Source organism: Gymnoscopelus braueri (assembly GCF_963280865.1).
Source record: "Gymnoscopelus braueri genome assembly, chromosome: 21".
Classification (NCBI taxonomy): domain Eukaryota; kingdom Metazoa; phylum Chordata; class Actinopteri; order Myctophiformes; family Myctophidae; genus Gymnoscopelus; species Gymnoscopelus braueri.
Genome location: NC_137623.1, coordinates 37,819,775 through 37,833,792, shown reverse-complemented (window position 1 = coordinate 37,833,792; position 14,018 = coordinate 37,819,775). Strand labels below are relative to the sequence as shown.

The window sequence follows — 14,018 nt, the reverse complement described above, 5'->3', positions numbered from 1 at the left end:
CTGCATTAAAAGAATGTCGCTTCTTGTTGCTCAAAGTTACTTTGAGATGAGTTTTTTTTACTCCCTTTTCCTTTTTGACAGGACAATCCATCCTCGCTCCTGTGAACTATTGGATCTGAGAGGTCAGTCTCGGAACAGCGGGATCACCACGGGCTACCTGGGGAGGAGGACGAGGAGGAGGGGGACCTAGGGGTCACCACCCAAACCCTAAGAGCCATGCTGGCCGCCATGCTGCGCCAGAGCAGCGCGGGAAGCGACGGCGGCAGCGGAGGCGGCGGAGGAGCCAAAATGTCCATCTCTCGGTTCTCCAACTCCCATTTCTTCCCGACGTCGACGGGGGGCCCCACCACCGCCACGAGGAGCTGCTCGGTGATGATGGGCTCCGGCTTGGAGAGCAGCGCGGACGCCCCCGCCCCCTGCGGCGGCGGCGCCGACCCGGACTACATCATGCAGCTGGTCAGCGACGTGCGCAAGTTCGCCGACGTCCTGCTACACCTCAAGGAGGTGTTCTACTCTAAAGGTATAGACCGTGAACCGCCATGTCTGCGTTTGTTTTGTGGGCTGCAGCCGTCAGCCAGTCAATTCTTGTGCACACATTGTTGGTCAGTCGGTCGCGGGAGTGTGTACTCTCTCTCTGTCTGTCTCTCTCTCTCTCTCTCTCTCTCTCTCTCTCTCTCTCTCTCTCTCTCTCTCTCTCTCCTGTACACCTGTTTTGTCCTGCTCTGGCCTTGGCCGCGCGGTCAGTCAACCAATCTTATCTCTCCCGTTCTGTAGTTCCTCTCACTCACTCACTCTCTCCTTCTCCATCTCTGAAACAGAAAACATTGTAACATTTACTATCATTCCATGGCCTGTTGTGCGTGTCACAGCGCCATGCATGGCATGGTAGGAGTGGATTAGAACATATCTTGACTCAAACAATCACTGGCATCCATAGCACGTCATAGTGAAGCGGCTTGAAGGACTTTAATGCTGCTTAGGATGGTAGGTGTCGCACCTCAGCCATCCATCTCACAGGCGTCTAGCACTGGGGGATAGACACCCTCGGGGGATAGACAGTAGACACCCTCAGGGGATAGACACCCTCGTTCTCGGGCCGATACCAAGCCACTCCGACCTACAGTACTTACTTATGTATTTGCACGCGTCCCCATAGTCATACTTTTAGGTTTTATACTAATAGTCTCTGCTCTCATCTAAACACCTGCAGCATTCAACAGTGAACTATTGTCATCCAAGCTTGCAGAGAGAAAATAATAAGACCAGTTTGAACACTAGTATCCCTATTCACAAGCTCCCAATGCGTTGCATTGGGCCGCGTTGTGAGCTTGTAGATCGGCTATTTTTGGCAAAAAGATTAGGTGTAAAGTGTCTGTGTGTATTTGTGTATGATTATTGCATTCCAGGCCTGGTACAGTGTGGGATAGCTTTTGGATCAGACTGAAGCAGTGCTAATTCATAGGCTGGATAAGAGTGGTTTGGAAAGAGGGGTCAGATGGGGGGTGAGGTGCTGCCTGGTACCCTTTTTCCCTTCATTAGCACTAGTCAAGTACTAGCTCCTGCCTCCTGCTACGGTGCCCTGAGTGGGGAAAAATTAGTCCCAGGCTTTTTGTCTGAGGGAGGTCAGTCAGGGTGCTTGACCTGCCTGGGAGGACCAGAGGTTTAGAGAGCTGGACTTGTGACCAGCCCTTTTTTAAGGGTGAGGGACTCTGAGTGGCCTGTCAGCGTCCCAAAGTTCCCGGCAGTAAATTAATGTGCGGGAGCTTTAGAGGTCTCAGTTTATGGGGTGGAAGAAGCACTTGATTTATATGATAGACGAAATGTATCTGGTTTTCTTAACGGTTTCACACAGTTCATGAAACAAGTCTGGTTTGGATTTCATTTTGGTTAGGATAATGCCGCTTTGAATGCAATAACTTGTTTAGTCTGTTTGACGGTGCATCTAGCCTTTGGCACTCATGACAAACACAGACGACAGTCTAGGGCACGGTGTTGTAAATCGCTGTCATACTGCAAATGTCATTGCTGCTTGTTCACTGATTTATTTTACAATCTGCCAGTCAGAAACCTGTTTACACTAACTGTATGAGTTCTGTTCTGCCATTTCAGTAATAACATAGCACTGTCAGTAGGGCTAGCTAACAAACATTTGACTGTAGTCAAGCAGCACTCGACAATAGTCTCCCGCGCCTCTCACCACACCGTCATTTAAAAACCACATAATGAATGGGATGTTTATGACTAACTAGGTGATGATTTTGGCGAGGTGTTATTATCTCTACTTTAGTCACCTACGGCTGTCGTCGACTAAAGACGTTATTTGTCGACTTATCAGTTAGTTGATTTGATAAGTAAACAAATCCGTAATCTGGATTGAAACATCTAGTTCTGTTAGCTTTACTGTAAAATTGTGTTTGCTGCATACAATCATGCATTGAAGGTACAGTATGTACCTTCAATCAGAGACTAGCAGAATAAAAGGATTAGGCTGTATCTAAGTGTATAAGAGATGTGCATGGAATGGAACAAACTAGCATAGAAATAAAAATAAAATAAATCAACTAGTCTAATCTTTGTCGACTAAGACCAATCCAACTGATTATTAATCGTTTAATTGCCTATGATAGCGTGATCAAAGTCCACATATTATACACCTCCAATGTGTATGAGCCAGATTAATGAAGATCAAGATGCAGTTACCGAAACCACTGCATGTGACTGTAAAGAGGGTATTCCAGTAAGAAAGCACATTGGCTAAGTACAGGAAAGGGCAGATTTGGGAAATACAACTAATTGCTCTGCAGGAAACTTAATACGGAGCACTCCAGTGTGAAGGAAAAGAGACCACAAGGACAGAATTACAATATAGAGGAGTGTTATTTTCTTTGTGGATTACACTTTTACTTAATATTCCTAAGAAAGGTATGTTTACTACTACCCTATTCTATGATAGAAGAAGGAATAATGTGTATCATATGGCCTAACCCTTTGGTTGAAGCAATTCTCAAAGTGGGGACCCTTAGGGGGTTCCAGGGGGTCACAGTAGATAAATCTTCGTGAGCCGTGCACCCGTAAACTGCATCATACACTGAGAGTGCTCGTTGTTATTTTCTATTGGTTCCAGGGGGTCCCCAGCAAAATGAGTTAATATAGCTTCAATGTCAGTTTAACCATTTTAACCCTATACATTGTCTATTTAACCATTTTAACCTCTTTACATCGACTATTTGAAAATAGCCAATCTATAAGCTCACAGCACAGCGCGATGAGATGTGTTGTGAGCTTGTAGATCGCCTATTTTCAAACAATCTTGAAAAAACTGAACAAAACAAAAACTTTTTTTTACCAACGCAAATCTTGTATGGGGGTCCCTGACACAAAATATGTTCATAATTATAACAAATATTAATTTTGGGGGTCCTTGACATGAAAAGGTCCAGAGAGAACCACTGGGTCAAAGATGTGGCATGTGCTCCACATGGATAAAAGAAGGAAATGGGCTTTAATGGCGGTGATCATATCAGGGTGATTTGTGTTGTTTAGGGTCAATAAACATCTTCAAAGTGCCAGCAGGGTTTTTCTCTGGTGGGCGGGGCTTTAGCAGAGCGTGACAACACACTGTTTTGGGAATCACCGCCTTATGCCATGATTGGAAGTGATTTAAACCCCAAGTAACCCCCGCCGCCCTTCTTTAATTTATGACCATATTGTCTCTGCAACACTTGACAATAGTCTGTGCCTCTCATTACCCTGTCATGCATTAGGGAGGGGGAGGTGGGGTGGGGTGGGGGGTCTTTCTTTCTGCCACACAGATCAATGGTCAAGAGACCCCAAATATTCAGTTGAGAACTCCCCTCACGACGGCGTCTGTATTCACAGTCAGCGATGTGCGGTCTGACACTCATTGTCACAGCACGCCATCTCCCTCCCCACTGTCCCCCAGACCGCAGCGCAGGGCCCACGCTATAGCTAGCTGTGGTGGCTTTTGGCTGAAAATACATTTTCCCATGTTAAGAATAGCTGTAGCTCCCTTGGGATGGGGGGGGGGGGTTCCTCAGCCAGACTCATGTTGTTTAACCCATTAAGATCTGACGGCCGATTCTACAAAATGCCTTCTAAATCTGCAGTTCTCACTTAAAAAAAAAAAAAAAAAAAAAGCTACAAAGCTTTTGAGCTTGTATAATCTGCTGTTTTTGAATGAGCCGACGTGAAAATCCAAAAATGACATGGATGCTCTCCCGGTTTTAATGGGTTAAGACTGTTTTGTTTTTTTAAAAGAAACTGTTTATTTTATTTTCCCTCCCCTGCACGGCGAGTCGGCGACCTTAAATGGCGATTATCGGTTGGTCGCCGGGGCCAGTGACGCATGTCTGATTTTGTTTTTTTGCCAGTTGTCTGAGAAGACAGTTTTTGTGTGTGTGGGTTTGGGTTTTCATTGTTGTCAGACAGCCCGGCGTTGTTGAGTTGAGGGGGCCTGACAACTCTGTCTTTAATGACGTCTCCAACACACTGTGGCAGATTTTTAAATTGCTTTGAAGGTCGTGAACTTGTTGCGGTGGCCACTCGCGTGAGGGACATGTCGGTAATTGCACGGGATTATTGTTGTGGGGCTGCTGCTTCGTCTTAGCTGCCTGCGGGGGTCACGCAGGACATTCTCTGACCTGATGACGAGAGGTGGAGGTCAGCCCCGTGGTCGATGGTAAGAAAGAATTGAGTCTACATCAGGAGATTAGCACGACAAACCCCAAGTCTTTCCTTTGAACGCCTTGTCAGCAGGTCTGAGTTGACCAAAATAGCTGTTCATGTCTTGTTATGTCTTCAGATCAATATCACGATTATTTCAAACTTTTGTCTCGATTACGTTTAATGAATGTTTCTTTTAAACATTGTAAATAGAAGGCTATTTTAGCGATTTTTTTGCATGCCATTGGTTGGTGTCCATTCATGGTATATAAGAAAAAATATATAAAAGACACCTTGCTTATCGGTTGTTTGGTTATAAGTCGGTTATTGGTTCTAAATATTGGTTTCGGGGGTTCGGTTAACTGTCATTCAGAGTATTTGGGAGCTGTGTGTGTAATGTACTTCTAATGGCATGGTCTATTTTAAGAGCCTCTGTGTACTGTACTGTACTGTTTGTGCTAGCTTGGTTAGGGTCAGGTGTGTCATTGGTGTTTATATCTTCTTTCACACTGTGAAGCAGAATGATTGCTTGTTTTGTGCGTCAGCCATTTAAGATGGAAAACAACACCAGCGAGCAAATGTAGGCCTACTCAGTGAAGCTGAAGCTGTTCTCCTTGAACAGGAATACTTGTTGGGTGTTGTAGATTACATAAGAAGCCATTGTTTACCAGCATTTTTACATAGTCCAAGGTTTAGCCTGTGTTATGAGTACTTTTCAAAACATTACTTTATGGCATGTTTTGCTTTATTTCATAGTTCAGTAAAGACTCAAGAGATGGCATAGAGGTGTTATGAGCCACTTTCAAACTCATTACATTGCTAATTGGTCTTGAGTTATGGCATAATGTTGTTTATAACAACACAACACAGAATCTTGTACCATGCTGATAATATGTACTGCAGTCTATTTTGATATGGGGCTTTATGTCATGATAATGCAGAAGTCTTGACTTTGTGTGTTCCAGTCTGTGTGAAACCTGGTTTTTAGACCACCTACGTACTTGTATTGTACACAGTGTTTATCTGTACTTCCCTCATCACGATCTGTCTCCATTGTTATTCTGTGCATTTATGACCATAATAGGTATGCTTTTCCTAGTTGTAAAACTAATTGCCCCCCTCCCCCTCCCCCAGCCAGGGTTGTAAACACTAATTTAACTTCCACTGATAATGTCAGGCTGTTTGTGGGTTGGTAGGTCACAACGCTCGCATCTGTGTGTAGAGGAATCTGAACACACGACTGCACACACAATACTGTACACACACCACTGTGAGAATAATTTTCAGAACACATTCAGTTCCAAAAAAGTAAACAAAGGTTACAGTAAAGGAAGATAGGAGCGCTGCAGTATAGATACACAGTACAGTATCACACATTTTTGGTGGAAGAAAACGTTCAGGAACATTCAGTTCCATACAGAACATTATTGACCTTCACCTGTTTCCATGCACTCCACTGAAGTGGCTCTTGTAATCAAGTTTAATGTCTGCAAAATACTCTTGCTGTGTGTGTGTGTTTTGATACATCAGATATCCAGGTTTGTCACATAGCTATTATTGAGCTCTCTTGCTACGTATATTAACCCCTTAAGGCCTATACTTTATCATACAATACACAGAAAACACACAAAATAGCTGATCTACAAGCTCACACACGTGGTGTCATTCAGCTATTTTAGCTATTTTTTGAAAATGTAGATAATTTTGAAATAGTTGGAGATGTTTTTTTTTTTACATGACATTCCCAAAATGGAATGTTAAAGTGATTAAAATGGTGTATACTGTGTGCAACTAGTGATAACCTCTCAACGTGTTTCTCACGTTTTTCTGTGGTTCTTGGTGTTTGTCGTGGTCAACTGGATTACATTACGTCTCTGTCGGGCAGAAACCTCTTATCTCCATATTCTAATGTTTTTACTTTTTTTCGTAAATTAACGCCCTACTTCATACTACAGCGTCACACAAAAGCATCAAAAGTAGCAGATCCACAAGCTCGAATCACGGCACGAAGCCTTGAGCTTGTTTTGAGCTTGTAGATCTGCTACTTTTGCAATTTTTGAATTTGAATCAGTTTTTGACATATGAGGTTTCCACCCGATGGAGACGAGGATGAGGCACATTGCGTCACACAGCAGACTGAACACAACTAGGTCATGGGCGATATGACGTCAAATCAATATCCATGATTATTTCCAAATTTTGCCTTAATTTAATGAACGATTTATATATTTTTTAAATAGTGAAAGTATCCGATCTACAAGCTGACAACGGGTCGCAACGCAGCGCATTGTGAGCTTGTAGATAGGCTATTTTCAAAAAATGTCTACGCCACCATCGTACAACCCAAGTATAATTCAGGGTCAAGTGGTTAATCAGACTAATCGATTTAGTAGTAAAGAAATCTATAATTTAGTTTTCATGTCAAACGTTGATATATAAGAAATTAAAACAAATATATACTGTATATAGAAAAAACTTGCTTCTAGGTTATATGAAGATTAAGTCTGTTATTGGTTCTAAAGATCGGTTTTATTGTATTTTTCAGTTATTTGCCCCAGCCCTAATTCCAAGTGCTTTTTGCCTCAACAAATGCCCTACTACACTACAGTAGTACGCACAGCCTGGGTGTATTTTTAACTACTCTATCAATATTGACCCGAAAGCACTGCGGACGTTGCCACAGCCAGGTCGAGCTAATCATTTTGATCGGGGGAAGGCTGGAGCGTCTCTCCCCCCCTGACTGTCTACTGCAGTGGCTGCATTTGCATTGGTCCGGGGACCCCCAGCAAAATGAGTTAATATCACAATAATTTTAACCACTTCCCATATTTTACACTATGGCTATAAAAAAATTGCAGATGTACAAGCTCACACAGCAATTTCGAGAATTGGTTTTTGGAATAATTTCAGTTTTTTTACACAAAACTTCCCTTCTGGCACTAAACATTCTCAGATGGGGGGGGTCCGACCGCGGCCAAATACATATTCATTTGGGGGTCCTCTCCTTGGCATGAAAAGGTTTGAGAACCGACTGGTTGTACTGTGGCCTCCAGGAGACTAGTTGTAACCCCCCCCCATCTATCCATCCACTGCTCCACCTTCCCATCCCCCTCCCACATACCCAGCATTCCTACAGAACAAATGCCCACTTGTTGCCTCAATAGCTTCTGATCGGCACTCGGCTAGATGTGGTGGGCTAGAAAATAGAATGTGTATTTAACCCCATTATATGCCCCCATTTCTATTTGTGGATTTTCGTCAGGAATCAGGATTATTGTGTGTGTGTGTGTGTGTGTGTGTGTGTGTGTGTGTGTGTGTGTGTGTGTGTGTGTGTGTGTGTGTGTGTGTGTGTGTGTGTGTGTGTGTGTGTGTGTGTGTGTGTGTGTGTGTGTGTGTGTGTGTGTGTGTGTGTGTGTGTGTGTGTGTGTGTGTGTAAAAATTATTTCAATCGGTGGTCCGGGACTCTCCAAATGATGGATCGGTATCATCATCAGTCCCAGAAATGTATCTGGCATTGAGGCTTTAGCTCTGGGGGCAAAATGCTTGACATCATGCCTGAGAAAGGGGGTCCAGGACCCCTAGGTGGGTCCTCAGAGTTACTACAGGGGGTCCGCCAAATAATCTTTTTCCACTTGAACCCCAGCATCCCTATTCTGGGGGGAACATTCACCGAAAATAGCAGATCGACAAGCTGACAATGCGTCACGCTAGATCTGCTATTTTCGGTGAAGAAGTTTGGTGTAGAGGCAAAAAATAACACCCAAGTACAGAGCCAAATGTCAAGTTTACAAAGTATTGAGGGTTTATAAATGGTTAAATATCTGGAAAATACAACATGAATCCAAAATATTTTAAAAAGTTTGTAAATAAACCAAAAACATCAATTTACACAACACCGATGATAGTGCTGTCAAGCAAGTCTATGACGCAATCTATGAAAAAGTTTAATCTGTAACACAAGGGTATACAATATGTGGGGGTGGGGGGGCGTCCCTGCTTCATCTCTCTCTCTCAGCTAAGGGGTCCTCCTTGGCCTGAAAAACATTGAGGACCCCTGAACTAAAGCAGTAAAACCGCACGTGTTCATCATGGCAGACTATAGCCGTCAACAGCTTCATCTTGTCTTAGTTCTGTATAAGCCTGTATGACTCGCATGCCTCAGTGCGTGTCATTTCTTAAGTACGTCACTCAGGGCTTTCAAAACAGCTGGATTTTTGCACAGATCCCCAGCAAGACTCTCAAGTCACACTCTGCACCTCTCTCTCTCCGCAGTCTCATTATCAGGTGGTCTCCTTCTCTCATCCCCCCTTTTGTCTTTAGCTAGAGCAGTGGGCCTCAATTAAACTAGGGTCCGGGCGAGGACCTCAGGGTTCCTTGAGGGAGGTTCCAAATGGTAAATGTTCCCCCCAGAATAGGGATGCTGGGGTTCAAGTGGTTAGTGTGTACACATACTGTAGATTTGGCGGACCCTCTGAAGTAACTCTGAAGACCCCCTAGGGGTCCCGGACACCCTGTTGAAGACTCCTGATCTAGAGACTATACCGCTGTGGCACTCAACAAAAGAAGTTAACAACTTTTTTTATTTACCGCAGCAGCAGTCTATAATTGAACGGACGCATTTTTTACGTTACTCTCTGTGACTTCATGCCAGTGGTGTTCCCCAGCCTCTTTCTCACTGTAGTTACTGTATGTCGGCTTGGAATTATAATCATTAACGACCCCACAGGTGTTGTGTAATGCATAATGCTATGCTGTAATGTACAGCTCAAATGAGTGACAATTTCCAGGCAGCAACTAGTTTTGGGAATTGTGAATTCTGTTGTTCTGTAGTTGCGTAATTATACTAGAACATGGGGTCTTCAACAGGTTGTCCGGGACCCCTAGGGGGTCCTCAGAGTTACTAGAGGGGGTCCGCCAAATGTTTGTGTGATAGGAACTAAAAAATAAAATATATATTGTAAAACTATTCCGTGTACTGCGTGAGTCAAGGATCAGACGTAGGTAATACTTGCTGGTTTATTCACAGACCGAGACAATAGGTGCATGTAGTCAACAGGTAACGTTGTACTGAATGAATGAGATGCATGCCGGTTCCTCATACGCCCACCGGGCTACGGCGGCCTCACTTGGACAAACATAATCATTTACCAATGATCTACATCCCTTTCCTTTAGCTTGCTCTTCTCAATGAAACAATGAATAGTGTTCAAACACAACATAGCATGCACAGACTTTCTTAGAAGCTTTCTTAACATTTTAGCATGAACATTCAAAAGATCAATAAACATTTGTTGTATTCCTTTTTTTTTTTTTTGAATAGTTCTGTCCGTAGGGCTACGTAAGCCAGTCCATTCGCACGCGGGCATGCGGCGTGTGTGTGTGTGTGTGTGTGTGTGTGTGTGTGTGTGTGTGTGTGTGTGTGTGTGTGTGTGTGTGTGTGTGTGTGTGTGTGTGTGTGTGTGTGTGTGTGTGTGTGTGTGTGTGTGTGTGTGTGTGTGTGTGTGTGTGTGTGTGTGTGTGTGTGTGTGTGTGTGTGTGTGTGTGTCTCACTGCATGTATTTGGGGTTTGGTTTGCAGACGCGGCCAGAGCGCGTTGTGTATGCATCACAGTCCTCAGTGGGTGGGTGTGCCATCGGCATCGGGCGGGGCGGGCGGAGAGGGGATGTGTGTCGTGACTGCATGTCGAATGGCTCTGGTGTTTGTGGTGGTGTAGGTGGGAGACTGACTGTTATGGGGGGGCCGGCAAAGTGGGTGTCTGGGTCGTCTGCGTGGAGCTGTGGTGGTGGTGGCTCCGCGACAGGAAGGATGTGGCGGCGGTTCCTCCTGTACGTCCCTCCGTTGGATTGGATGACGTAGGAGCGTGGCTCTCTGGCGATCTCTCTCACGGTCCCAAGCCGGTCGTATCCCTTAGCGGTCTGCATGCGGACCACTTGTCCCTCTGCTAATGGGTGCAGTGGGCCACTGGACTTGTCGTAGTGGTGCTTTAACACAAGTCTTTTGTCGAGGAGACGGGTGCTGATGCTGCGGGTGTCCCTCGGCGCCGGTTCCAGTAGTTTGTTGCACACAGGGATGGCTGCACGAGTCTGTCGTGACATCAGACGGTCAGCAGGGGAGCCGAGCGTCGGATCACGGGGGATGTTTCTGAGGTTCAGGAGATTGAGAAAAGCGTCGGTCCCATCTCTGTAGGACTTCTCCAGTAGCTGTTTGGCACTGCGGACTGCTCTTTCAGCAAGCCCGTTTGACTGGGGGAATTCAGGGCTGCTGGTGGCATGAACAAAATCCCATTGTTTGGCAAAATCCCTGAAATGTTGACTGCTATATTGTCGGGCATTGTCAGAGAACAGGGTGTGTGGTGCGCCGTGAACTGAGAAGTGCCTCTTCAGTTTGGAGATCACCATTGATGATGTTATGTCAGGGAGGAGGTCAATTTCGAACCAGCCAGAGTATGAATCCACAAGGACTTGGTAGTGTTTACCATGCCAGTCGAAGATATCTGTGGCCACTGTGGACCATGGGAGGTCAGGGACTTGGTGGAGCAGAAGGGGCTCTTTCTGCTGGTGAGGCCTGGTGCTGTTGCACACCGCACAGGAGACCAGCTGTTCTGTGATGTCTTTCGACATTGATGGCCAAAACACCACGCCTCTAGCCCTGCGCTTGGTTGCGTCAACACCTGGGTGGCCATTGTGCACAATGCTGATGTACTCCTTGTGGAGAGACTGGGGGATGACCGCCTTGTGGCCCTTCATAATAATTCCGTCCTCTTCAGTCAGTTCATCTCTGTAGGGGAAGAAAACGCTGGTGGCAGGCTGAAGCTGGCTCTGCCTGTCCGGCCACCCTCGGAGGATAACTGCACCGAGGGCCTGCAGCACCTCGTCTTTCGCTGTGTGTTGCCTGAGTTCCTCCAGGCGGGTTGTGGAGATGTAACTGACCGACATGACGTCGAAAGTGTCGTGGTCTTTAGGGACCTGGGGAGAGTGTGGGTGTGGAGCTCTGGACAGGGTGTCCGCCAAGTACATGAGTTTGCCCTTCTTGTACACAAGGCCAATGTCATAGCTTTGCAACTGAAGCAACATTCTCTGAAGACGGGCGGGGGCGGTGTGAATGGGTTTCTTCAGTATAGTTACCAGGGGCTGGTGGTCGGTCTCCACGACCGTGGGCTTCCCATACACGTAGTCCTTGAACTTCGTGCAGGCGAACACGACAGCAAGAAGCTCCTTCTCTATTTGAGCGTACCGTGTTTCGGTGTCTGTGAGGGTACGGGATGCAAACGCCACTGGCCTGCCGTTTTGCAAGCATGCCGCTCCCAGGCCATAGCAGGACGCATCGCAGGTGAGTGTGACAGGCTCCTTGACGTCGTAGTATGCCAGCACCGCTGGGCTGGACAGGCATGACTTGAGCTGGTCGAATGCAGCCTGATGCTGCTGGAACCAGCACCACGCAGTGTCCTTGTGGGTCAGCTTTCGCAGTGGTGCTGCGATGTCACTTAAATTTGGAATATATTTACTGAGGTAATTTACCATTCCGAGGAAACGTTGCACAGAAGTGACGTCTGTGGGGACTGGCATGTCGGTGATTGCTGCCGTTTTAGAGGGGTCTGCTTTTAGGCCGTCGCTAGTGAAGATGTGGCCCACATAGCAAACCTGGTCGAGGCGAAATTTGCATTTGGCTGGATTTAGCCTGAGATTGATTTCTCTCACACGGTCGAGCACTCTCGTCAGGTTGGCATCATGTTCAGCTGTGCTACGGCCTCCGATGATGATGTCATCGACGATGACTGAGCATGGATAACCTGAGAACATCTGTTCCATAGAGCGTTGAAACACCTCACTGGCAGAGCTAATGCCAAAGGGCATCCGAAGAAATCTGTAGCGCCCGAATGGGGTGCTGAATGTGGTCATCATTGAGGATTTCTTGTCGAGGGGTATTTGCCAAAAAGAGTTCTTTGCATCCAGCACAGAGAAAACTGTTGCCCCTGCCATCTGGGCTGCCACCTCCTCGACACTGCGCATGGGGTGATGGGGCCTTTTCAGTGCTGTGTTGAGGTCCTTTGGGTTGATGCACAGTCTGATTTCTTCCTTGCCTTTTTTGTGTGCAGCGACCATGGACGAGACCCAGTCTGTAGGCTGAGAGACCGGTGTTATGACACCTATGCGTTGCATGCGTTCGAGTTCAGCCTTTACCCTTTCTTGCATTGCAACAGGGATGCGGTGAGCTGGTCGAACCACAGGTTGTATGCCGGGATCTACTGTCATCGAGTATGTGAATGGGAGTTCCCCAAGGTCATCACTGAAGAGATCTTTGTATTGGGACAGAATATGTGCACTGAAATCACCCTCTGTGGTGACATGATGGACGTCAGGGCTCATGTGGACGATGCCCATGTCCTTGCATGCACGAAATCCTAGCAGCGGCTGCACCCCCTTGTCCACGATGAAAAAAGGCAAAAAATGACATTGCTCCTTTAAATAGCATGGCAGCGTGGCTATACCACTGGTTTCAATTCTTGTGCCCCCATAGGCAACCAGGTTAGCGGCCTTCTTTTGCTTGACAAGGTGCTCGCTGTTGGCAACCTCTTTGAAAGTCTCTAGTGACATGACATTGCATTTTGCTCCTGTGTCAACCTTCATCTCAGTGGGCTCGCCATGTATGTGAATTGTGACAAATCCTTCATCATTCTCATCTGTGTGGGAGCTCACATAGTCCACATAGTTGTCAACATCAACACCATCCACATGAAATGTGTCATCTTCACGTGCTGTGGTGTGGTCTACATCAACTTCATGTACAGACTGTCTAAACATCCTTCTGTTTGTGTTACTTTGTCCCACTGGTCTAGATCTGCAGCAGCTCTTGAAGTGATTTGTCTTTTTGCAATAATGACACTGCTGTCCAAAGGCTGGGCATTTCTCCCGCTCAGCCGCATGATTCCCGCCACAATTGTTGCAGGTTGTGGTTGTTTGTGTGGCTGGTATGCGTCTCTGTTGTGCTCTGTATAAAACAGGCTTCACTGCATAGACACTGGTGGCCTGTGTGGCTAGCGTTTTGCTGCTTTCCTCCGTCATTTCGTGAATGCGGCAGATTGTAATGGCTTTAGCAAGTGTCAAGTCACAGTCTCTCAATAGGGATTTTCTTAGAGGGTCACTTGTAATGCCACACACAATACGGTCACAGATTAGCTCGTTAGTTAGCTCTCCAAAGTGGCATGTTTTGGCTTTGATCCTTAGATCGCTGGTGAATGACTCAACGCTCTCACCTGGCCTCTGATCTCTGGTGTGAAACTTGTGTCTCTCCAACGTTCTGTTGTTTTGGGGGTTGCAGATTTCTCTAAACTTTGT

The 14,018-nt window shown here is 46.1% G+C and overlaps 1 protein-coding gene across 3 annotated transcripts in view; it reads left to right on the top strand.

The window, feature by feature from the left end:
• arhgap29a (Rho GTPase activating protein 29a) overlaps nucleotides 1–14,018 on the top strand; it is a 136,518-nt gene that overhangs the window by 65,472 nt on the left and 57,028 nt on the right. For 2 of the 3 annotated variants that reach the window (XM_080417978.1, XM_080417977.1), the window contains exon 2: nucleotides 82–520. In XM_080417978.1, coding sequence (XP_080274104.1) covers nucleotides 217–520 — 304 coding nt within the window. In that variant the 5' untranslated portion in view covers nucleotides 82–216. Of the gene's footprint in view, nucleotides 1–81; nucleotides 521–4,470; nucleotides 4,700–14,018 lie in introns of those variants that run through there. The other variant, XM_080417979.1, reaches the window with a different exon arrangement.